Source organism: Lepidochelys kempii, chromosome 1 (assembly GCF_965140285.1).
Source record: "Lepidochelys kempii isolate rLepKem1 chromosome 1, rLepKem1.hap1, whole genome shotgun sequence".
In the NCBI taxonomy this organism is placed as follows: Eukaryota; Metazoa; Chordata; order Testudines; family Cheloniidae; genus Lepidochelys; species Lepidochelys kempii.
In genome coordinates this window covers 82,790,532-82,816,413 of record NC_136380.1, presented here as the reverse complement: position 1 = coordinate 82,816,413, position 25,882 = coordinate 82,790,532, and the positions used below count along the sequence as shown (strand labels likewise).

At 42.6% G+C, this 25,882-nt stretch overlaps 1 protein-coding gene across 1 annotated transcript in view; it reads left to right on the top strand.

Moving 5' to 3' along the window:
- Window positions 1–3,341: 3,341 nt before the first annotated feature.
- Window positions 3,342–25,882, top strand: part of OBI1 (ORC ubiquitin ligase 1) — a 32,655-nt gene continuing 10,114 nt past the window's right edge. The window contains exons 1-5 of the mRNA XM_073326799.2: window positions 3,342–3,480; window positions 15,495–15,630; window positions 16,359–16,450; window positions 18,614–18,862; window positions 21,342–21,430. Of these exons, the coding sequence (XP_073182900.1) occupies window positions 3,409–3,480; window positions 15,495–15,630; window positions 16,359–16,450; window positions 18,614–18,862; window positions 21,342–21,430 (638 nt within the window). The 5' untranslated portion in view covers window positions 3,342–3,408. The remainder of the gene's footprint in view (window positions 3,481–15,494; window positions 15,631–16,358; window positions 16,451–18,613; window positions 18,863–21,341; window positions 21,431–25,882) is intronic.

Genomic DNA, 25,882 nt, shown 5'->3' with positions numbered 1-25,882 from the left:
TCCTTGCCCCTCTCAATTACCTAAATGTGAAAAGATTTAGTTGTCTCCACCTGAATGGCTGATCAGCACTTCTTGTGCTGGTTTTTCTTAGAGCTTTCAAAAAAACCTTGGAATCATGTCACAAATAATACTTTTGATATTTTTGGGGTAATGTGCCAAAAAGGCTTCAGGGACTCCAACTGCATTTTATAAACTAAGTGATAAAGTTAACAAGTAAGACCCCAGTCATTGCTTTTTTTGATACCCCTCTTTCTCCATTTTTTAGCTGTGGGTATATTAATGCCACTCTCCAGATCAGATGAACTTTCACAGTTCACCACCTCGAGTTCTCATGCTGGAGTAGTTCAACAGCCATTCCAACCATTCCTAGAACTTTTCTTTTCTTTCCCACCAACCCTGTGCTCATTGACAAATCATTGACCCAACTCCCATTGACCCATGTGAACCAACTTTTCTGGGCCTGGACCCTTTCAATTCTTGTTACCTCCTGCAACATTTCTCATCTCCCCTTAGCACAGGCAGATTGCTAACCCTCTAACTTCCTTCTTCTTTTCACTCTCTCACACTACAGAATTAAATATTTTCCATGCCCCAGAAGAGTTGGTAACATCATTCCATACATTTCAACTAAACCTCAGGTATTATTAGATCACAAATAATTTTTGAAGTATTTGTTCACTATCTAAGCTTCCAACTACAGCAGAAATCTGCTAACCAAATAAGTTTAACCTCTGCATAGAAAATGTATTCCTTTTAGCAGGTATTCAGAAAGAATAGCTTGCTTGTTTTAGGAGCTACTTTTGCTTTAAAGACACGATATTCATCTTCAGACTAATGTGTTCCTTTAACAGATCAGTTTCCTCTTACATATACTTCTTGAAAGTGGAGGAATTTTATTCCTTTGAAAGATTTACTGCATTATCAGGTATTTGTTTAAAAAGGTCTCACATGTCAGTTCTAAGACACATTTCTTTATATTTGATTTCACTCTCATGTGTTTTGGCCTTTTTGTTCTTTGTGTCATCTGTTAACGCTGTTTCAATAAAAATCAATATATAATAAAAATAAGAAAGATAAATAAAAGGGTTTCTCTGCCAGTCTGTGATTTTGTTTGGTGCATGGTAAATTCAGTAATTTAACAGATCTCTTATTTCGGCTGTTATATTTAAAGCTGGTTTAACTGTAATAATAACCTTTAGGTTTATATAGTCTGTGCTGTGATGATTATCAGAGTCTTTTCCTATTTTCTTCCAGGTCTTAGGTATACAGGTCAGGGGTAGCAGCAGTGTATTCTCCTAGAAGATGGCAATCCGCCTCTATTAGTTTTAATTAGAGGCAGACCTAATCTAGAAAAATCACACTTCCCAAAATCTGGGGAAAGTTTACATCTAGATCTTGATTTTATGGCGTGGGCCTATCCCTCTAGTAATGGGCACAAACCAGAACCCAAATCCAACCAATCCTACTTCTGGGGAAAGTTGAGATTTTGATCTGAGTGTTGTGATGTAGGCTGTTTTCTCTCTCTTTTGCAGAGTTGCTCCTACAGTTTTTTCTGGTAGGGAATCTGTATTTTGGAGATTGTGGCCCACATCCTTGAGTCCAGCTGTGCTGCACTTGGAGTAGAAACTGGTGGGGGAGGAACGTGGCTCTAAACCACCCTTCTCCTCCCCTGATCCAGAGGCTGGCTGGGGGATTATCTCATCTTAATTTAGAGCACCCTGAAGTATGCTAGCATTAACAGTCCCATACATACTTTCAGATGCCGTGGAGCACCAGAGCACAAGCAGCTCTAGCCAGATTGCCAGCCTCTCCTTAATGCACCCCTCTTATATTAGAGAGGGGACCACAAACAGATAGTTTAGAACCACCTGTGTTGACTTTGTGACACCTGGGGATTCCCTTTGGCCAGGAAAATTCCCAGTTAAAAAAGGTTTCTAGGAGATTTACACCGAGCATTGCAAATCAACCACAAGTGGGAGTGGTTAAGGATCTGGCCCTGTTCACTTCTCTTAGGTCTAATCCTACAGACACTTACTATTAGGCATAACTGTTTATTATTCTAAAGCCTGCTCTACATGCAGTTTTTGTATCAGTATAACTATTTGAATTAGGGGTCAGGGGTGATCTTTTTTTTTTCAAAATAGCTATATGAGTACAAATTATAGTGTGGATGAAATTATAAAGGTGCCCTATACCAGTAAAACGTATTCCCCTTTCCCATATGGGAACAGCTATACCAGTATAAAGCACCTTCACTTTACTAGCTATACCGCTGTAAAGCACCTGTATACTAACATAACTGTGTATGCATTACGGGTGTGGGGGAAGAGGAACTGTACTGCTTTAACTAAACTAAACTTTTGTATGTACACAAGCCCTAAATTATCCCACTGATTATTCTTGGTGATGTTTGTCAGATCAGATCCTTAGACTGTAAACCCTTCAGGACAGGGATCATGTCTTCTTCTGTACCTTGAGCTGAGCACCCTCTGGGCAACTAATATTAATAACTAAAATAAAATAAAGAAAATAATAATAGTTGTTTATAATACTACTGTACTAATAATAGTAATAACAATAATTCATTAAATAATTATAGGGTGAAACGGGTCCTACACTACATTGCTATACCATTTTAAACCCCATTAATTGACTATGATTTTCATTCTCCTTGATCTTAGTTGTTCCATCTTCTGAGAGTTATGGAAAGGTGGGGTAACTAACTTTTTCCAAAGGTTCCTTCTTCAACTCCCCTCAAAGAGCAGGTTAAAACCAGACATTTTAGAGAGAAATCCCATACCACCACAGCAGAGTCCTGAGAGTTGGCCAGGAATGCGCTTTATACTTGGGAGGGTGGAAGCCTCTCCACCTTACTGCTGCCCTTCTGTGGGATTGGAAAGAGACTGCTGTCTCGCTGAACAGGTTTTCTAATGCTCTGGCTTTCTATATACGCCTGGGCCGGGGGGAGGGCGGGGCAAGATGCTGAGAGACCCCACAAGGAACAACAGAGGGAGGAGAAATGAATCCTCCCTAGGAGACAGGGAGAAGAGGCCACTGCTCAGTGAATGCTGGTACATTAACAGGAGGGGACAGCCTGCAGCTTCCTAGCCCAATAAACCAGCCCTTGTTTAAAGGTGGGGGGGGGGGGACAGGTTAACCCTCGGGACGGCAGCAGCATCCAGCTGTGAACGCGCTGCACTCAGAAGGCCCAAGCCCCCAGTTCCGCCTCCCTTCTCCTCCAGGGGAACATTTCAAAAGCGCGATTTCGGTTTCCTTTGTTGCGTTGCGGGTTGGACTCGCTGGCTTGCCGTACTCGGAGCTAGCGAGGGGGGGGGCTGCCTCTCTTGCTGCTGTTGCCGCCGCCGCCGCCTGTGGAACTACCGCGCTCGCGGGATTCGAAACGCCACAATGGCTCAGAACGTTCAGAATGTGACATTGTCGCTGACGCTGCCCATCACCTGCCACATTTGCCTGGGAAAGGTAATGGAGCTGCCGCCGCTGGGCAAAGCGAGCGGGGGTAGGGGGAGCCGGCTTGCACCGCCTCCCCCAAAGGTGCTCGGAGGCTGGGGTGGGGGACTGCTGCTCTAAGGAGCCTGCCAACAAGTGCAGCCGCGATCAGGGATTGGGCGTCTGCCTGGATTTAGCGTTGTCCCTTTAAACAGGCTGCAGCTCCTGAAGTGGCGCCGGAGAGGGACCCAGGGAAAAAGTTGGGGATGGGTGATCGTGCCAGGGCGGGGAGGGAGGACCCACGCGGGGTGGTGTATGCCGAGCCGGGATCGTGACTGGTGGCATTTTACTGCTAGCAAGTTTTATTGCCACCTTTTGGATTATGGGAAACATGCGCTGCGCTCGTTAAAATAAATAATTTCCAGCGCTGCGCGTTAACAGAGAGAGTGAAAGGGGAAATGGCCTTTCGGCTGAGTGGCTCCTAGACGCGGTTTATCCCTCCCCCTGAATGTGGATAAAAAAGCTTTGTTTTTCGTGTCTTTTGAGCTATTAGGATGAGTGGTGAGTAATGTGTTCTTTGAAGCAGGGAACTACATGTTAAAGAATGACTGGAAGAAACATTTCAGGTGCTGGATGTGGAACAGAGTAGATCAAACAATGTGGAACCAAATTCTACTCCATGCAGCTGAAACATGTTCTGTTTTCCTAATTGAAGTTCTCTTGGGCCAGAATCTCTTCCCTTGGCCCTCGAGATTGGGGAGGGCTACTACTGAAAGTTGGTATAGTTCTTCAAGAACTCATTTTCATGACTGGTTGCTTTCCAAATTCACTTTCTTTTCTATTTCCTCTTCTCCACCCCAAAATAAATAAAAGACTTTGTGAAGAGAGACTACCACTAGGAAATAGTTTTTGTGCTCTGGACTTGTTGGTTAGTGGGGGGGGGGTCCCCTTTGCTAAGTGACAAAATGATTTTTTTTTTGCAAGGTGTTAGGAGGGGGAGATGCCTGACACACAAAGTAGGTACAGCATAGGGCAGGCGTGGTCCTGAGCCGCATACAGCTCTTTTACAGTTAAAGTGTGGCTCATGGAGATCCCCACACACACCTCCCCATTCTATGCCTACCAGACTGGGGAGCAGGCAGGCGGGAGAGAGGGGAGCTTGGGACTTCTGCCCTGTGACGAGATGGTGGGTCTAGGTGTTTCTGTCCTGCAGGGAAGGGAGTCTAAAGAGCCTTAGCCCCATGGGGGGGAGGGGGGACACCTTGGGGCAGGTGCCCTGGCAGGCACCGCCCCGACGGGCAGGTTGTATGTGTCTTGTGGCTCTTGAATGTCTGAAAATTATTGTCTACAGCTTGGAGAGTCAGTAAGTTTGGACAGTCCTGGCATAGCGGATGCCCATTCTCCAACTGCTCACACTTGTTAAGTGTCTCAATTCTGATCTGGAGGGAGAAGAGAGTAGTTCATTCAGTGTCCCTGGCCTGGTCTACACTGGGGGTGGGGATCGATCTAAGATACGCAACTTCAGCTACGAAAATAGCGTAGCTGACGTCGACGTATCTTAGATCAACTTAGAATCACTTACTTCGCGTCCTCGCGGTGTGGGGTCGACGATAGAGCGATCGGGGATTGATTTATCGCATCTACACTAGACAAGATAAATCGATCTCCAATAGATCGATCACTACCCGCCAATCCGGCGGATAGTATAGATGTGGCCCATGTTGACTATTCATTTCTTGGCTTTTCCGCTGAGACTCAACAAGGTTTTGTTGGTTTACGATCTTGCTTCTGATTCTATGGATGCCTGCTTGCAATTAACTGAAGGAGACCGTCAACAATTTTGAAGGCCATGGTACAGAATGGCTGTTCTTCAAAATCTGTGCTTTGTTCTTAAAAATTGCTGAGGGTCTTGATGGACCATTTAATGATATTTCCAAATGTTGTTTGTACCATTAGCTAACTATTGTAAAGCACTTTGGATAAGTGCTATATTTAAAAAAAACCCTTAATTAATGTGTTCTACAAATAAAAGAACACAACTCTGATTTTAATATCCGTAGTTTTACCTTTCGAATTCAATGGATGTGCCCTCTCTCCCCCGCCGTGGCAGCCTCCAAGTTGGGGCTGGGAAGGACAGGGGGGTCTTTCCCTCTCTCCCCCTCCACAGCAGCCCCCAAGCTGGGGATGGGAAGGAGGGCTGTCTCTCCCCAGCAGCTGCGGCCCTGGAAAAGTCGCCTCTTTCCCTGGCTGCCACAGCCCTGCACATTCCAAATTCAGCCCCCCACACCCTCTTCTCACCCCACTGGCCCCGCCCACCAACCCTCTATTCCCCCCAGGGCCACCACCTCACATGTGTGTCTTCTCCAGGGTCCAGGCATCTAATTATTGGAGCCCTTCATTCTCTTGTTTGTGGCCACCCAGGCGCTCACCTTAGAGGGAACTATCTGTGGACCACCTGAACAGAGCTCGCAGATCACTGGTGGGCCATGGACCACAGTTTGAGGACCTCTGCTTTTAGAAGGTTTCCACGATACTTTAAGTTCAGTACATATTACATCAAGATAAATGTGTTGACATTATAAATGGACCCGGTAGTAACTCTTGCGGTTGAGGATATTCAGTTGTTTGTAACTTTACCAAACTTTAGCCATTCTCGGTGAAACTTTCCATACTAAGTGTTTGCTCTTAGCTGAAATTTTTTGGAAAACTTTTCAACAAAAACAGTTCGGAACCAAAAGCAGGATTAAGGCGGAAATATGTTCTCTTGCTAATGTAGTACAAATTCTTGTAGTACAGCTGTTTTTTGTTGAAAAGTTCTTGTGTCTGCATGCTTTTAAGCATGTGCTTGAAATTTGGCAGGGGAGTCACCCTGGAGTCAGAGAGGTGCCTTTTGCTGTCCCATGAAAATTGTGCAGGGTTTGGATGGTATGTGATAAATAAGACATGGAGCCACACATTCAGTGGTGAAGGTAAAAAGAAATATTGAATGAATAGCTACTCATTAACTGAAGGCCATCCGTTCTGTGCACTGAGTGAGGCAGAAGTCCTGTGGCGAATAAATAGTGTGTGATCAAGCAATTAAAGATTGAATCATAATATATATGCACAGGGGGTGGGGTAGGAAATGAATTAAAATTGTGCAGGTGACTTTAATTCTGGAATTTCATAAGTTTTGAATACCTGACATTGCAACCTTAATATTGTTTTAACCTGAATGTTTTAGTATATTTGTTTTATTTTAACTGTGAGCTCTGTGGGTCATGGGCTGTCTTTTTGGTCTGTGTTTGTACAGTGCCTAGCACAATGCGGTCTTCAGACTAGGGCTCTGAGGTGCAGCAGTTATACTGTATATTGATGGTTCTTGAATGTATTGCCAGCTGCACGACTTTAGCTCTTGAAGACTTTTTCTTGACCACCCTTCTTAAAGAATACTGAGCATCATTACTTGAGTTTTATGGGCAAGGCATCCAGAACATTGTTTCCATTTTTATTATCTGAAGGGTTGACAGCTTGCTCAATCCTGCACTCATTGAGGTCTATAATAAGTTTTCTATAGACTTCTGAAGATATGACCAATGGCCTCCGTACATTTGGTACTCAGCTAATTTTTTGTTAAAAAAAATGTTCAAACACATTGTTGCTGTAAGAAAGCAGAGTGTTAAACAAACCTTAATTAAGCAACTGCTTAACTGATTACCCATACGTGTTTCTTAGGGTTCTTTTTAATTCTGATTCTTTAATTAAAGAAAAGAACTCAGGAGTTGCATTTAGCTTTGTAGAGTTTTGTTAAATATCCTTAACAGCAAGTAATAGTATAGGATATAAGAAAACAAAAAATTGTATTGGGCTGTGACTTAATCAACAAAAGCTAGAAAATTGGTGGATATAACCATTCACATTTTCAAGATCAACTCACAATAAAAAATAATACTTGCACTCAACCACAAGCTTGAGAAGATTACTTTGTTTAGATTTTTGATTGTTTCTCAGATTGGAGCCTCACTTGTGCCAATTGGTTATCAACTCAGGTGTGGCTAACACAAGAGAGGAATGCTGGAGGGACAATCCAAAGCTAAAGCAGAAGGCAGTTTGGTCAATCACTTTCATGCCATTTCACCAAGATCTCCTTCCTGATGGATCTATGGTGGTCAACCATTCATAGAATATCAGGGTTGGAAGGGACCTAAGGAGGTCATCTAGTCCGACCGCCTGCTCAAAGCAGGACCAATCCCCAACTAAGTCATCCTAGCCACGGCTTTGTCAAGCCTGACCTTAAAAATATCTAAGGAAGGAGATTCCACCACCTCCCTAGGTAATGTATTCCAGTGTTTCACCACCCTCCTAGTGAAAAAGTTTTCCCTAATATCCAATCTAAACCTCCCCCACTGCAATTTGAGGCCGTTACTTCTTGTTCTGTCATCAGCTACCACAGAGACCAGTCTAGATCCATCCTCTTTGGAACCCCCTTTCAGGTAGTTGAAAGCAACTATCAGATCCCCCCTCATTCTTCTCTTCTGCAGACTAAACAATCCCAGTTCCTCAGCTTCTCCTCATAAGTCATGTGTTCCAGTCCCCTAATCATTTTTGTTGCCCTCCGCTGGACTCTTTCCAATTTTTCCACATCTTTCTTGTAGTGTGGGGCCCAAAACTAGACATAGTACTCCAGATGAGACCTCACAAATGTCTAATAGAGGGGAATGATCATGTCCCTCGATCTGCTGGCAATGCCCCTATGTATACATCCCAAAATGCCATTAGCCTTCTTGGCTAATGAAGGGCACACTGTTGACTCATATCCAGCTTCTCGTCCACTGTAACCCCTAGCTCCTTTTCAGCAGAACTGCTGCCGAGCCATTTGGTCCCTAGTCTGTAGCGGTGCATGAGATTCTTCCATCCTAAGTGCAGGACTCTGCACTTGTCCTTGTTGAACCTCATCAGATTTCTTTTGGCCCAATCCTCTAATTTGTCTAGGTTCCTCTGTATCCTATCCCTAACCTCCAGCGTATCCACCTCCCCTCCCAGTTTAGTGTCATCTGCAAACTTGCTGAGGGTGCAATCCACACCATCCTCCAGATCATTTATGAAGATATTGAACAAAACCGGCCCGAGGACTGACCCTTGGGGCACTCCACTTGATACCAGCTGCCAACTAGACATGGAGCCAAATCTAGCCAACTTTCTGTCCACCTTATAGTCCATTCATCCAGCCCATACTTCTTTAACTTGTTGGCAAGAATACTGTGGGAGACCGTGTCAAAAGCTTTGCTAAAGTCAAGGAACAACACGTCCACCACTTTCCCCTCATCCACAGAGCCAGTTATCTCATCATAGAAGGCAATTAGATTAGTCAGGCATGACTTGCCCTTGGTGAATCCATGCTGACTGTTCCTGATCACTTTCTTCTCCTCTAAGTGCTTCAGAATTGATTCCTTGAGGACCTGCTCCATGATTTTTCCAGGGACTGAAGTGAGGCTGACTGGCCTGTAGTTCCCAGGATCCTCCTTCTTCCCTTTTTTAAAGATGGGCACTACATTAGCCTTTTTCCAGTCATCCGGGACTTCCCTGGATCGCCATGAGTTTTCAAAGATAAGGGCCAATGGCTCTGCAATCACATCCGCCAACTCCTTTAGCAGTCTCGGATGCAGCGCATCCAGCCCCATGGACTTGTGCTTGTCCAGCTTTTCTAAATAGTCCCGAAACACTTCTTTCTCCACAGAGGGCTGGTCACCTCCTCCCCAGGCTGTGCTGCCCAGTGCAGTAGTCTGGGAGCTGACCTTGTTCGTGAAGACAGAGGCAAAAAAAGCATTGAGTACATTAGCTTTTTCCACATTCTCTGTCACTAGGTTGCCTCCCTCATTCAGTAAGGGGCCCACACTTTCCTTGACTTTCTTCTTGTTGCTAACATACCTGAAGAAACTTTCTTGTTACTCTTAACATCTCTTGCTAGCTGCAACTCCAGGTGTGATTTGGCCTTCCTGATTTCATTCCTGCATGCCTGAGCAATATTTTTATACTCTTCCCTGGTCATTTGTCCAATCTTCCTCTTCTTGTAAGCTTCTTTTTTGTGTTCAAGATCAGCAAGGATTTCACTGTTAAGCCAAGCTGGTCGCCTGCCATATTTACTATTCTTTCTACACATCAGGATGGTTTGTCCCTGTAACCTCAATAAAGATTCTTTAAAATATAGCTAGCTCTAACCTACTTTCCCACAAATTATATTAGCCCCAGAACCTGACTAATCTTCCTAACTGTCTAGCACATATTCTTACATTTATGACAGACTGTATAGACTGAGTGCAGTTCAAAAGGCTTGTACACTTGATCTGTATTCATGTCTGTATGAAACTGTTAACTAGGGTAGACACTTGTACTGTAGTGTTCTGCAATCTCAGTTAAAAAAGTTGTTCGGTTTCAAAGCTACTCGTGGACAATCTTGATTGGAACCTTTTGCAAAACAAGGACATGAACCGTAACTCTGTGACAACCTTTAAAGTACATACGCAAACATACAAGTACACTTCCTACTAATTAGCTATCCAGTTTCAGGAAAGGGTATATTGATTTGGGTCGTAATCCAAGGGAAAAATCTGTGGGCTGCTTATCACCAGATCTTTGCTCCAACATTAGCAGCTTTCAGCTCAGTTATTGGTAATGTTCGCCGCGGAAGTTAACGCTGCAAATGCAGATGAAGCAAAGGACAGACTCAACTATAGTTTTTTCCCCGCCTAGTAGCGGGCAACCCAAACTTCTGGAAAATAGAAAGAGACAGTTAAAGATACCGATCCAACATAGTTACTTGATGTCACCAGAGGACTCCCAGGTGGCCAGCTCAGGATCTCAGTTGACTCCCTTCCAGGTGTCTTCAGCTTTCGGAAAGCAGTGTGATGCAGGAGATGGCCATTTTCTCCCATTTCTGCTGGGTGTTTCAGCTTGGTTCCTTTTCTTGGAGATGCTGGTGTGGACCAATCAGATGTTGATCCAGGCCTCTGGACATTTTGAATCTTCAGCAACCAAAATGAGAGGTGTCCTCTCTCCCTGTATAGTTATCACCTTTAGAGTTCTTGCAGCTAGGACTGGAATTTTCCAGTCTCTCTGTGCAGCACATCTTCTCACACCAGCTTGTGTAAGACAAGTTAGGCCATAGCTGTTGCTACAACCATCTTGGGACATACTGTGAACACCAGCTAAATTGCTCCAGTCAGCAACTTACCTCTTCAAATCGCTTTCCATGGGTCCCGCTGCCTGCTGTGCATCCTTTGGCCACCTTTGCAGTTATGCTTGCTCAAGTTGCAGTTTCTACATCCGTGCTCTGCTAGCTGCTAAAATATCCAGTTTAAAGTTCATATAGTTATACAAAGAGCCTCTATATTCTTTGATGCTCTTTTAATTTGTTTTAGCAGTCTATTGCGTAATGGAAAAATCACTTCAAGAACTGTTGTTTTCTAGCAGGGCAGAACAGCTGTATAACTTTTCCATTTCTCTTCTTGTTTTAACAACAGCGATGGGGCCACTTTTATATGAATGAGTTGATGCCATGCATTATTAACCAAACAGTTACATTTCTGATTATTCCATTCTGTGATCAAGTGTGCTTACAAACACAATTTTTGGTTTCAGTTCCTTTTATTTGCTCCCTCTTTCAGGACAGGTATATTTCACTAACTTGATAGTTTAAGCATGCTTGAGTGCAGATATTCACCCTACTTGTTCACTTCGTCACTAAGCTTAGGAATCAGTATGATTGCAACCCCTTTTTCTCCCTAATAGGATTGCTCATGAGATAAACCCTGTCATTAAAGTTTACAATATTTTGCCCAAACCTGTATCATTTATAGCCGACTTCCCTTTATGTGTATAACTTTTAATCAGAATATTAGAGTCCATCAAGTTCCCTGTTTTTCAATACTGTATCTGGCAACATCATATATCTTAATGTTTCGTATTCATTTTTTGTTCATTCAAAGATGGTGAAACTCCCCCCGCCCCCCCAGTTGCCTCACCAGTATGTTCTTGTAAAAAGCTGCAGCAACTCCAAGTTTCCTCAGGCTATCTGAAGAAATCATGCCTGTTAGACCTGGAGCTTTTTCTCTGATTCCTCTGTCCTGTCTATTCTAAACAGCCTTGTTGCCTGGAAAATTCATAATAGTGACTCAGACTTCGGGCTCTTCATTGCTACACTGGTTTCAAAGTGACCTGAATGTGCACAGGATTAGACCCTTCCAGTTAGCTGTGCAAAAAGCCTGTCTAACAAGGTAATCAACAGACATTTTGCATGAAAGAATGGTAGGATCACCTATCTATCTTAAACCCAGATAGGTATATTAAAAAATAATATTAATAATTGAACAGATTGAGGCACTGGACCTCTGCCCAACGAGGTTTAAGCTACAAGTAGTATTTGAATTATACATTTTAACAATGCCAAATAGTGTTATACAAAAAATGTTTTTGGATAACAGATCTTGATATTGTAATAGAGCTTTTATTGTTGCGCATATCACTTCGTTTAGATACCAAAGTACTTCTTAAAAAACCTTGAAATGAAAGTAGTGTTAATCAGGAGCACGATACCCTAGATCAGTGTTTCCCAAACTTGGGACTCCGCTTGTTCAGGGAAAGCCCCTGGCAGGCCGGGCCGGTTTGTTTACCTGCCGTGTCTGCAGGTTCGGCCGATCGCGGCTCCCACTGGCCGCGATTCGCTGCTCCAGGCCGATGGGGGCTGCAGGAAGTGGTGGCCGGTACGTCCCTCGGCCCGCGCTGCTTCCCGCAGCCCCCATTGGCCTGGAGCGGCGAACCGCGGCCAGTGGGAGCCGCGATCGGCCAAACCTGCGGACACGGCAGGTAAACAAACCGGCCCGGCCCGCCAGGAGCTTTCCCTGAACAAGCGGTGTCTCGAGTTTGGGAAACACTGCCCTAGACAGTAATAAAATGTAATTTGATGTTTTGCTCCAGGTATTGTGATGTGAATGTTGACTCTTTATAAGTGTGCTCCCACTTCAGGTTTTTGGTATCTTGAGGTCTTGAAATAAATCTTGCCATTGAGGGGTGGGGGTGTGTGTGTGGGTGTGTACTGTGCTCTGTTGTTTTTAGTTTTCAGTCTTTGGTAGCTGTGCAACCATTCTAAGGCTGCTTCTGAGTGAGCAGGAATAGGGGTGTATTAACAGGAGTATTGTATCTAAGACACAGGAGGCTGTGGTGGATTAATGATTTTGCCGCCCCTAGGCCCAGAAATAATTGCAGCCCCGCCCCCCACCCCCCCCCGCCAAGCTCACCTCCGCTCCGACTCCACCTCCTCCCCTGAGCACGCCTCCGGGTCCTGCTTCTCCCCACTCCCTGCCAGTGCTTCACAGCTTCACGAAGGAGGGGGGAAGGGAGGGAGGGGGACGTGGCACGCTCAGGAGAGGAGGCAGGACTGGGGCTGGGATTTAGGGAAGGGGACCAATGGGGCAGGGAAGGGGCGGGGCCGGGAGTGGAGGCCTCGAACCGGCACCAGGGGAAGCAGCCTCTGGCTGCTATTATAAATTTGCCTCCCCTGCAAATTTGCCACCCTAAGCCTAGGCCTTGGTGGCCTAGGCGATAATACGCTGCTGACAGGAGGTAATTGTCCCACTCTACTTGGCACTGGTGAGGCCTCAGCTGGAGTACTGTGTCCAGTTCCGGGCATCACACTTTAGGAGAGATGTGGATAAATTAGAAAGAGTCCAGAGGAGAGCAACAAAAAGAGGTTCAGATTAGAACATCTGACCTCTGAGGAAAGTTAAAAAAAAAAAAAAAAAAACCAACTGGGCATATTTAGTCTTGAAAAAAGAAGATTGAGGGGGGATCTGTTTAAATCTTCAAATATGTTAAGAGCTGTTATAAAGAAGACTGATTAATTGTTCTCCTTGACCACTGGAGATAGGACAAGAAGAAATGGGCTTAATATGCAGGAAAGAAAATTTTAGGTTCGATATTAGGAAAAACTTTCTAACTGTAAGGGTAGTTAAGATCTGGAATAGGCTTCCAGGTTGTGGAATCCCCATTATAGGAGGTGTTTAAGAACAGGTTGGACAAACACCTGTCAGGGTTGGTCTAGGCTTCTTTGGTCCTGCCTCAGTGCAGGGCGCTGGAGATGATGTCCTCTCGCAGTCCTTGCCAGTCCTATGGTTCTATGAAAGCAAAAAAAAAAAGCTACTCTTCTGGCTGATGTGTGGGAAAATAAGGCAAGACTGTTTGTAAAGAGATGTACTAAGCAACCAGAGTACTTTAAGATTAAGATTCATAATTTTAGAACTTCTGTTGTAACCAGGGAGTCATAGGGCTGGTTTAAATACAATCTGGAACCAAAATAACTAAATTAGTTTGAAGACACAAGGTTGGTTAGTCAATATATTTTATTGGACCAACTTCTTTTGGTGAAACAGGCAGGCTCTCAAGCTACACGGAGCTCTTCTTCTGGCCTGGGCTAACAAATTGGTCCAATGAAAAATACTACCTCACCCATTTTTGTCTTGCTAATATCCTGGGACCAACAACACTGCAAACAATGGAATAAATCAGTGTAACGCTTCTTTGGTGCAAGTTTGTGTATGGACACTTCAATCAAATAATACAATTTGAAATAACTTAATTGAATAATGAGAATAAATTAGGTTAAATGGCAAAAGACCCTCTTAATCTGAAATCCGTGTCTACATTTTAAAGGTGTGAATTAAAATAATTTGATTATTTGGATTCCACTTTGTTCATAGATAGGTTATTAGGTTTTCAGAAGTGTCACTTCGGAAATTCTTAAAACAATATTAAACCTGTAATACAATAGGGACATGAGAGGTGAATTGGTGGATGGACTGACAGTAGTGGGGGCTTGATTCTATTCCATCTGTGTCCGTTGTTTTCAATTTGTATAGGATTGAGTTTATAGGTATGATTACTACAAAACACATCCATTCTGGCTTTCAAATAAATTACTGGCTATCCTCTTTATTTTTTTTTTCTTTTTCATTCTCCCCTCTCTCCCATTTCCATCTGTGTTATGACTTCCTTCTTAATGCAGCAAAGGAAAAATCTTGAAAATGAACAGTTTTATTTAAAAAGGTACCATGTTTCTTAAGTTCTTGTTTTGTTTGAACTTTGGTTTTAATTATTTCCTAACTGAGGCATTTTAGTACCTAAAGTTATATCTAGTGTTATTTGTCTGTTTCCAAAGTAGATATTTTGGATGGAGATGGAGGGTGGTTTTGTTTTGTTGCGTTTCTACTGTTACATGTGTTGAAAGTCTTCTTAGAAGCATAGGAATCAGAGCTGCTGTTTAAGAGATTTGAGAGCATGAATTAATTTTCTGAAATATACCCCTACTTTCTGTAACTGGTAAATATCGTAGTGAAGTGCAGAATCTTCCTTGCATAGTTGGTTTTGAGTCCTGATGCCTGTTTGTTTCCAAACAGAATTTAAAATTAGTCAGAGAGAGAGAGTGAAATGTTTTTCTAAACACTTATTTCTGTAAACCTGGCACTTTGTTGCTTTGGAAGGGAAAACATAAACATCTTGTTGAACTCAATGCATTTGTGATCCAAGAATTTAAGTGAAAGTTTTTACATAAATGTTGCATAAGCTTTCAGTTCGCCACCCTGTGCTATTTTGCAGTATATTGCACACCGGTATCACACCTTTAGAAAGAGAAATGGGTTAGTGATCCATGGACTCACTCGTTGAAATCCTAGCTGGGTAGATTTAGCTCCCCATCCTTCCAAAGTCTATTTCCAGGCAGCGCAGGTGAGACCTTAACCCTAGATACTCCAGTGGCAGTTCTTGCAAGAACACGTTTTTGACTTGTGCCAAAACCCTTTCCTATTCCCTCCATGTGTGAATCAGTTATTGCCTGTCTCTAGGTGATCCTTGACCTAGACGTGGCCGCATTTCAGCGGGGCTATCTGTTTGTTAGTTTATGAAGTTCTTTGGGATCCATCCAAAATATCTCCTGAATGACGGTTGTTACATATAATAGACTAAAACCAAATAAACTTAAAATAGCTTTAAAATATTTTACAATCTCTTTTTTGAAAAAGGTCCGCCATCCGGTCATCTGTGTCAACAACCATGTATTCTGCTCCATTTGTATCGATATGTGGCTGAAGAACAATAGTCAGTGTCCAGCTTGCAGGATCCCTATCACCCCTGACAATCCCTGCAAGGAGATTATAGGTAAGGGCCTGTTAGCCACTGAAATAATGTTCCAATATTTGCTCATAGATGAGACTCTTCCTTGGTGAAAACATGCCCTAATGTTTTCCATACCATTTCTTAGGCACGTTTGGAATAATTATTTATAGATATGGGGCAACACGTTTTAAAACACAGTGACTAAACAGGTGGTCTGACTTTTCAATGAGCTTCCGTGGGCTTCAATAACTGTCTTTGAAAGTCTTGGCAAGAGAGTGTAATTATTGGAAATAGGTAGGATGTACAATGGTTCTGTCCATGTATTGCAACCCCCTAACCCAAGGAGAGAACACCTAGCAGGAATGCCAACTAGTTCCATACAGAGGCTGACTAGACACTGTTTTTCCGGAAAACTCTCCTGAAGTTGAGTCTGAGTTGCAAAATTTGAATGAGGGACCTGCACCTCCCAAAATTTAACGTTCTCATCTGGGTTTTTTGTTGAGACTCATCTCTACATGTTTCAATATTTAGCAAGCGTACTTAATAAATAAAGTAGGCTTGATTACTAATCCTCTCTCAAAATAAGTAATCTTTCTAGGTAATTGTAGGTTTGATTTCCCCATCCCCAGTGGATTCTAGTGGTACAGTTTTCTTTAAAACAAAAATAGGAATCTAAAGTCACATGGAGAAAAATGATGTATTTTATTGACTTTGGATTTGGACTGAAAAACAAACCCATTAATAACGCTGTTTATCTTGCATTGCTGTAGGAGGAACAAGTGAAAGTGAGCCCATATTTAATCCTACAGTCAGAAAACATCTTCGTAAAACCAGACTTGAACTGCTCCACAAAGAATATGAGGTAACAGCAAAGATGAACAGCTTGTTATGTACAACTCTTCTCTTTAATTTCTACACTTTCTTTTTAAGAAAAGTTTCATTTTGAATACACACTAAAACTCGAATTTATCTCTTAATATTTTTTTTTAGTGTGGATTTTAGTGTGGAAATCAGTGTGGATTTAAGATTAGGACATAATTTGAATTTCAGTGTGGATTCATTTCCTAATCTAGACTTCAAGGTGGGAGTTCAGAAGAACTTGGCATTGAGGCTTACCCTGCTCCCACTGAAGTCAATAGGAGTTTTATTAATAACTTCAGTGAGAGCAGGATTTAGGCCAAGCACTTAAAAAATCCTTCCCATAGACTTTAGTCCCTTCTCCGCACGCACGCACCTTCATGTGACTTATAGTATTTTTAATGCATTATTCTTAACTTGTCTCTTCCTGCTGCTGCACCCAAACAAGCGTGTCTGTGCCTCGAGGCGCAAGAAAGTGGGCTTCTTCTAAAGAAATCCCTCTTGGCTATGAAAGAAAAACATTTCTTGGAGAAACACTGTCAACTTGCATTTTTGACATGGACTAATTTTTTTGAAAAAATGTACAGAGTTCTTCTAAAATGACAAAACACTCAGCAGATCTCTCTGCTCCCCTGCTGCGTGAAAGACCTCCTGTGAACAGGGGAGAGTCGGCAGGTCTGAGAGCAACACCAGGTATGCCTGGGCCTACGCTTTCTCTGCCCGCCTCTGTTCACATGGTTGCCTACTGCCTCCTCTTCAGATTTTGTGAACCTGGTAGGAGGGGTGCAGAGATAAATGCTCCAAGTTCTAAACTCTTCCCTGAGACCTGTGGTTTTGTCCTCATGAGGGAATAAGAGGAGGCAGAAACAGGTGTGCTTCATCAGCTCCCAAGGTCTTTGGAAGAGCCCTGCTCCCAGTGGAGCCCTGCAACTTGTTGGCACTCGACTACAAGCATTGGGTCCGTGTCAGGTGGGAAATCAACTGGACCTTTTTGGGTCAGGTCAGCTCTCCTTTTCCTGCCCCTGGGGTCAGCGCAGGGGTTGCTGCATGCTGAGGAGCCTCTCACTCTGCAGCCCACGCAGTGCAGCAGGGACTGGCAGCCAGCAGGAGCAGGGTATGGAGCTGTTCCTGCGCTGACCCCAGGTAGGAAGCAGTGGCAGTTACTCAGGTTTGGGAGGGAAGGGTCGAAGGCAAGTTTGGTCAGAAGATGACGTAACCTTCTTGGGTCGGGTGGGCTTGGGCCTGGATCGAGCCTGAAAGTTAGGTCCGAGCAGACCTCTAGCCAGGAGATCCCTAATATGCCTGTCGGATCACCCCCAAATGTCATTACACTTGAGAACTGAAGGGAATAAATCTCCAAAACTCAATGAATAGTTTATCTGTCTAAAACACGGAGGATTCAATGCAGAAGATCAAGTTACATTTTTTTTTTTTCATTTATGAATCCCTGTAAGACCTAGGTTTTTATAAGTCTGTGTCCTCCTGTAGCCTTACTTTCTACAGCAGTTAGGCCATGCAAGCATGTGTGTGGTCAGCAGTATAGAGAGCACATGAACAGTTATTGCCAAGGGATCAGGCACAAACAGGCTTTCCCATAACCCTCTTCCTTCCCCCACCCCTCCAAGTGTTTGTTTTTGGCAGCTTATGGAAGTTGAGATTTTTTCCCCCACACACACACATTCTTGTCTCCAAACATGCAGCTCAAGACCTTTTTCTATACCTTGGTCTCTCATAAGATCTCTTCCACATTTCTCATTCTTTAACAACAGCAAATGAGGCAGCAACAGTCCATGTGAGCGCACTGTGTAGAGGCCGGGCCTCCCAAAATGTGCACTATAAGAACGCTTTGCTATGTAAAGTGTCCAGTTCACATATAGTCTTATGCGTTTGCTATATATAGTCAGAGGGAATTCCTCTGCCCATAGCTGAAATCCAAAGCTACACTCCAGAATGCAGCCTTCCAAAACCTGCCCGGGCGTCAATCCATCGGTGCACTTTGAAAAACTCTGTAATGAATTCCTTGCAGGCAGGGCACCCATGCTGGTGCCCAGAGGATCTGTATACATAAAGCACTTAGAGAATTAAGTCCCGAGGTAATAGCAGTTAATTTTTTATCTTTTTCTGGTTTGTTGCATTCTTGTGCTTCCTGGGTTTGTAACACTTTCAGGATGAAATAGAATCCTTGCAGAAAGAAGTGGAAGAACTAAGAGGTAAAAACCTTGCCTTGGAAGCGCAGCTGAAAACGGTTCTGGATCCTGGGGCCTTGGCTCTGTGTAACACAGATGAAGAAAGTCATCAGCCTACAGATGAGGCGAGCCGCGCTGGCCCAGAAACTGTAGAAGAATGGACCAAGAAACTTAAAGCTGCTAATGATCTATATGAGAAAGTGAAAGATGATGTGGAAAAGTTAAAGGAGGTACCAAATGTCTGCTTCTCTACTCACATAGCCGTGTAATTGTTTCATGTTATTCAAATAGGGGCCTGGGGCAGTCTAACCTTTTGAGTACTTCATAGCTCCAAAAGGAAGAGAGAGAAAAGTTGAATTCTTGTGACTATTGGCGTATCGTAGTATTTCTGCATAGCAGGTGCCTGATGCTTTTGCTTGTTGTAGTCCATCTCACATGTGACTTTTTCAACTTGTCTGTCATCCCATGGCTCACTAATTGGATTATACTAGCACTTGTTTTCGGTATTGAGGACCAGAGTCTTCCGGCTTGCAACAATTTATAGAATATATCTATTTTGCCAAAAACAGCCCAGTTGCCTTAAACCGATTTTGCACTGTTGCCCTCCTTGCTAGCTCATGTTTTCGATGCAGTTTGCTGAGACAGAGTAACTTGACCCTTTGATATAAAGACCTGAAGAAGAGCTCTCTGTAGTTCAAATGCTCGTCTCATTCACCGACAGAAGTTGGTCCAATAAAAGATATGACTTCACCCACATTGGCCCTTGGAGCTAAAATAGACCAGCCTTAGCATGTTTAGGACCAAAAGATCCTGTACTGGAAACTTTTTTAAACTTACTCTGCACTCCCTGCAGTATTTGGGACTTATTTTGTTGATGCTTTTTAGGTTTCTTGACTACAGCGTAAAACAAAACTTGTGATTTGGAGGGGAAGAGAGACTAAAAATCAGGTGAAAACAAACTTAAATATTGAAATCTTGTAAAACACACTCTCAAGGGCAAGGAAATTTGCCTAAAGCAGTTTGAATAAGAATGAAATTTCAAAGTTAACTTGAAGGACAAATTGAGGAAACTTAACTTGCATTTATTAAAGATGCTACCTTTAATTTCTTCTGTTTTTAATCTTGCATTGCCTCCTGGAAATTGAAGCTTTAGCATATTTAGGACATATTATCATTTTTTATGGTATTATTACGAAAGATTTATACCTTCTAAATGCTACAAAGATTCCCAGGGCCAAATTCTGCTGTTATACCAGTATAAATCCAGGACAGTTCCATCGCCATTGATGGAGTTGTTCTGGATTTGCATCAGTGTAATTGAAAGCATATTTAATCAGAGCCAAATTCTGCTTTCAGTTCCGCTGATGCAAATCCAGAACAACTCCATTAATGGCAATGGAACTGCCTTAGAGTCAAACTGGTGTAACAGCAGAATTTGGCGTTTGGAGTCTTTGCAGTATTTAGAAGGCATCAATGCTTAGTACTAATATTGAAAGAAAACAAACAAAAAAGTAGCAGATTGTTCAGAGTCTGGTGCATAACACAAGGAACGGAGGAAGAAGGGCTTTGATCACAAACTTTATTTATTTCAGTCACGATTTTAGCATTATTTAAACTGTGTAAATACCTCCATTTAAGGTTCCCAAACTTGGTTCGCGGCTTGTTCAGGGTAAGCCCTGGCGGGCCACGAGACATTTTGTTTACCTGAGCGTCCGCAGGTACGGCCACTCACAGCTCCCAGTGTCCAGGGTCTGCGAACTGCGGCCACTGGGAGCTGTGAGCAGCTGTACCTGCGGACGCTCAGGTAAACAAAGCTTCTTGTGGGCCGCCAGGGGCTTACCCTGAAGAAGCTGTGAACCAAGTTTTGGGAACCCTTGATTTAAGGTTGTGAATCATAAGTCTGCTGGGTTCTCAGCGTTCTTTCCAATTTATCAAGATTGAGCAGTTTTCAAAGTGCAAGGAGTTTCTTCTCCATGTTTTTAGGCCTTAGCCTTAGTTTGGAGACTTGGGGGTTGTGGGGGGATGTAGTTGGTCTAAAAACATTGCAGCAGGAAAACTTCTCTTGACATGAAGTATCTTGTTAACAAGACTGTCCACTGAACTGAGAAGAAGACATTGACCTCAATTCAAAGAGTGAGCGAGGCAATAAATCAAGAGTCTTAAACTTAACATCATGGCAGCTATGCAGAAGGAAGACGGCAAGTAGTTTGTCATAAAGGATTTACATCCATAGGATAACTAAGCTTTTTTTTTTTTTTTTTTTTTTAGAATCAGAGCAATCTTACTCTAGTTTGGAGGGGAGAAAAGCTGTTCAGCATTAGTTTTGCTGATACCTGCACATTGTAATGTTAATGTACTTAAAGTATTTAGTCATGTGAAAAAAAAACATGGAATTGCCATTAGTACATCCGCTTAATGACTCTCTCTACTAACGAACATAGCTCTGTTTATTTCCCTAGATAGGAGCCTTGCAGTGTATTTTGGGGATATAAATAAAAAATGTCTGTTCTCTATTCAGTTTTGTGAACCATTTCCCCGGGTAATTTTTAAGTGGTGTCCCTGTCTTAAGGCTATTTCCTAGCTGCAGTTTTCTAATGCTGTCTCTTTAAAAAGCGGAAACAGCTTGTCATATAAATATTATAAGCCAGTTCTGTTTTACTCTATACTTAATTATTTTTTACCTTTTTTTGTTTTTGTTTTTTTTTAAAGACAAATAAGAAACTGAGTCTGGAAAATGGTGGCCTTGTGAGAGAGAATTTACGACTGAAGGCTGAAGTTGATAGTAGATCACCTCAAAAGTATGTAAACGTTTTAAAAGCTACAATATTTTATTCATAGACCATCTTTAACTGTTGTACAGCCTTAGCTTAAAATTAAAGTAATGTATTTAGTGTTGTGTATATGGCTTGAATATGAATTTGGAGTTTCCCTGTCGACAGACCTGGGTGTCCACTTCAATCTTAGCAAATACATGTAATGTACGATCTCTGTAGTATCACCATTGTGTTACCTGGGCGGTACTGTAGGACTCAATGTCAGCTTTCCTTTTCAAGAAATTTCACTTCTCTTTCAAGCTGGCATCAGACTCTTTCGCAGAGGGGGCGGGATTATTACCAAGTGCCCTGCAGCACCAGGTAGTTTCTTTTGGTTTCTATAGCATGTGCCTGAGTTTTTTGTTCAGTCAAAACTCTGCAAGTCAATGAAAGTTTTCCATGTGAGTAAACTGCGCAGGATTAGGCCTCTTAAGTAGCAACTTGTCGCTGACTTCCACTGTAAATTTACCATTTTAAACCATTAAAAGTTGAGGACAATGACATCAAAAGGTAGAGATTGTCAGGCAGACTGCGCTTCTCTGCTGAGGTGTCTATCCCATGCTCATCACGGAGGCACTACAGGAAGCGTTTCTTCCGGTTCTGATCTCTTTGATTCTTTAAGTCCAATTCTGACAAGTTTGACACCAGTGTAACTCCATTGACCACAGTGAAGCTATTCCTGATTTCATGTTCAGGATAACTAAGACTCAGGCCAGAGACACTTTCAGTACTGTGTTTTGGTTTGTTTTTTCTTCCCCTTTCCTGGCTTTGTGGTGGTACAGGATAGGTGAGTGAGCTGGTTTCCATTGTGGCTCACACATCAACTAAATTATTCACCAGGATGAAATCCTCCTCTAGGTAGAGAGCCTGCACAAAGCCTATATGTCACTAAAGCCTGAGAATGGACTTCTGCATGCACAAAGGTGAATTTTGGCCAAAAGTCTGATAATGTGTGGGACACAGAACACAGTTCGTGAGATGGGTTTTTATGTTTAGGGAGGGGGTCCCTCTTTCTGCCGCTCCTCTCCCTATCCCCGAAGGTCTCAAGATGAGTTTTCAGGGCTGGTAGTCAGCTGCAACTAAAAATATGGTTTTCTGAGCAAATCCTGGAGAAATAATTGAGATTCGAAACACTGGACCCCACAGTGCCACTTTAGGGGTTCTTTTCTTTGTTTTTGTATCCAGTACAGTGATTTATCTGAGCAATTACTTTCAGTGTGTACATAGATTTTTTCTTTCTTTTTTTTTTTTTTTGTATGCTGAATCCTCAGAAAACAGTAAGAAATGTGGGAAGCCAGCTATTGTTGCCTGTAATGGTGTCTCATTCCAATCTTAACTAAATATCTGCTTGAATCTGTTCCTTATCTTGCAGTATTACTGTTGTTTCTCCTTTTAAATCACACTGACGGAAGCAGAGCATGGAATGTAAATGATTAGTTTATGCAGTTAATACCTTTTATAGTTAATTTGCCCACAAAAAGATTTGCATTATCCCGAAGTAGAGGTCACCTTGTGAAACTCTCACTAGTGACAGGTTTCAGAGTAGCAGCCGTGTTGGTCTGTATTCGCAAAAAGAAAAGGAGTACTTGTGGCACCTTAGAGACAAACACATTTATTTGAGCATAAGCTTTCGTGAGCTACAGCTCACTTCATATCCGATGAAGTGAGCTGTAACTCATGAAAGCTTATGCTCAAATAAATTTGTTGGTCTCGAAGGTGCCACAAGTATTCCTTTTCCTCTCACTAGTGAGTGTTTTATCTAAATATTGCACCCCAAGTCATCTCAACTTGCTTAAGTTTTCAGCAAAGGAACCATTGATGGCAGCTGCATTGGAGATCTTTTTTTGGAAAGATCCATTTGCAATGTTTACTTTGTGCCTGTAACTTTATGGGAAAACACAACCTGCCTCTTCATTGGTTAATATAAAGCATTTCTTGTAGTGATGATATTAACGTCCTTTTTTGCAACTCACAAGTCCTGCTGAGGAATCTTACTAATGGCCTTAAAAAGAGTAAACTGGTAAACTCCACTGGCTAAGCTCCAAGGATCTAAAAGTAGTCTTGGGAGAAATTCATCTTGACCGTATTTACTTTCTACCCAAAGCGAGAGATGGAGCTGGCTATCCAGAGTATTCTGTATTTTATGATTAGTTAGATTCAAATTTGTTTTGACCGGCTCTATGTCAGCTTATTCGGTATCCTAGGTACTGAATATTTAATTCCTTCTCCTGCCAGTTAAAATTCCAGTCTGAGAAGCTTTCAGTAGCATCCAGAAGATAGTGGCATTAACACTGATTTCCTGCCCTTCTCCCGCCCCCCCCCCCCCCCCCCGGCCATTTTTATCTTGTGGTTAATCTTGCCATTTATTTTTAAAATTTGGACATTGTAACCTCTGAACTTTGGGTAAAAAATATTATTTTGTTTTAACTCTAAAACAATTTTTTTCACTGTTTTCTTCCTATCTATCTATCTATAACAAAACTTGGAAATATTTTAATTATTATAAACAAAACCAAAACTGCTTTGAGTCTTTCTAAGGTCAGTTGGATTGGTTTCCCACAGAGCAATCATGAAATTACATCTGTAATGTGTCAGGAAGAGTCTTGATATGTCCTGTAGAAAAATCAAAATTGTTCATTGTTGTTTGAAGTAGCATTCCAACTTCTCTAAACAAATTTCACTGAGAACTTCAAAATGTTCTTTGCTTTGGCTAACTTGATTAAAGATAGAAACTCATGTCAGCAGTGGACTTTTTTTTTTTCCAAAATTGGTAGGAATTTGTCTTCAAATACGGCAAGATTGTTCCTTATTCCTATAGATTCTCTACCTCTGCAGCATCCTCTTCCCCCTCCCTGCCCCCAAAGAAGTTGGAAAAGGAAATATTGTTTTCCTAGTTCAGTTGCTGGAGAACCAAGTGGCCTTGTGAATGAATGGAAGACTCCTAGTAAAAGGAAGTATGACAGGTTGCATTATGCACAGTATACAGTGGAGAATACATGTCCTTTCTATAGTTTCAAAACTGGACTCCCATCTCTCAGACTTTTACAGCAAGAGTGTTCTTGGAAGAGTACTCCGAGACCAACTGCTGTCTGCTTCCAGGAAAGACACCCTTCTTCAACAGCCCTGAGACCAGAGGTCTCCAGTATAATTATCTCCTGAGCTTCTGTGTGGTGGGACAAAGTTCTGAGGAAAATGTCAGTGCTCTAGGTGCAAAGGTTTTAATCTCCAGCAGCTGAGTCAGGACTTGCAAACCTTATGGTCAGTTTTATGGGATGCCTCAGAAGACCTCATTCTTCTTGCCTTGTGATACTCTCCATCCTTGGATGCAAACTGACTTTGTCACTTAATTTTTTGGAGAGGCTTTGCACACACAGTTGTTTTGGCCTCTCCAACCCTCTTAGGCCGAAAAGGAGGGTTCTTGTCAGATGACGTCCAGGTGGTTCTTGGAATCCAGCTAGCAGCCTTTTTTGCTTCTCTCTGGATTCTGTTTAAATCCTACTTCTATAGCTCAGAGAAAAACAACTCCACTTCGTGCAACAAATAAGGCTCAGCCATCCTTCGTGGCCTAAGGAAGACCGACACTCCTCTTGATCATGTGGGGAAGAGGCGTGTGTATGTTATGTGGTTGACTGCAGTAGATGAAAGGGGCTACTTTCCAATATTATGGCAATATATTGATTTTTGCACAAGTTCACTGTGTAAAATCTATAAGCATGTATTTCTCTTCTAGGTTAGATGGACTAGAGGTTGAACACTGCTCTTCCAGACTTTCTGCTGTGAACCGTCAGTGTCTGTTAATGGAAAGCAATGAATGATAGGCTCTACCCCAAATGTTCCTCACTGGGGCAAGGTTTCAACATCTGTGCAACTACTCTTGCTTCAGATTTCATAAAGCCACATGCTTGAGGGCTATTGTTTCTTGGCCTGTCCTTGATCCTAGTGGTCTTCTCCAGGCTGAGCAACCCATAGGAGGAGGGGATCCACTTGGGAATCACTTCCTGCATGATCTCATCAGGGCTCTGTCCTTCCAGGAGACTGTCTGGGGAAACTTGCAGGATGTTGCTGATGTTTCAGCATCACAGTTGCTTGTTGAAGCTGGACAAAATTTCACTGGTTCGCACACTATATTTGCCTCACTTCAGAGCTGTTTTCCTAATCCACCAGCCTAGACATACTGGAGGAGAGGTACCGTGTTTAATTTCCCCTGTTTAATCTCCAGACCAACAGTTTTCATCTCTCAATTCTTCAGATTATTCAGGCACAGTTATTGGGTTTACCTAAACTCCAGTCCTCTGGAGAACTGCTCCTCCATGTTTGAGAACCATTAAGAAGAGTCCAGGTACCTGCTCACCTGCTCTTCTGGCAGCTTCATCCATTCCTTGTTGAGGTGGCTGTTGGAAATATAATCTCCTAGATCAGGGGTCGGCAACCTATGGC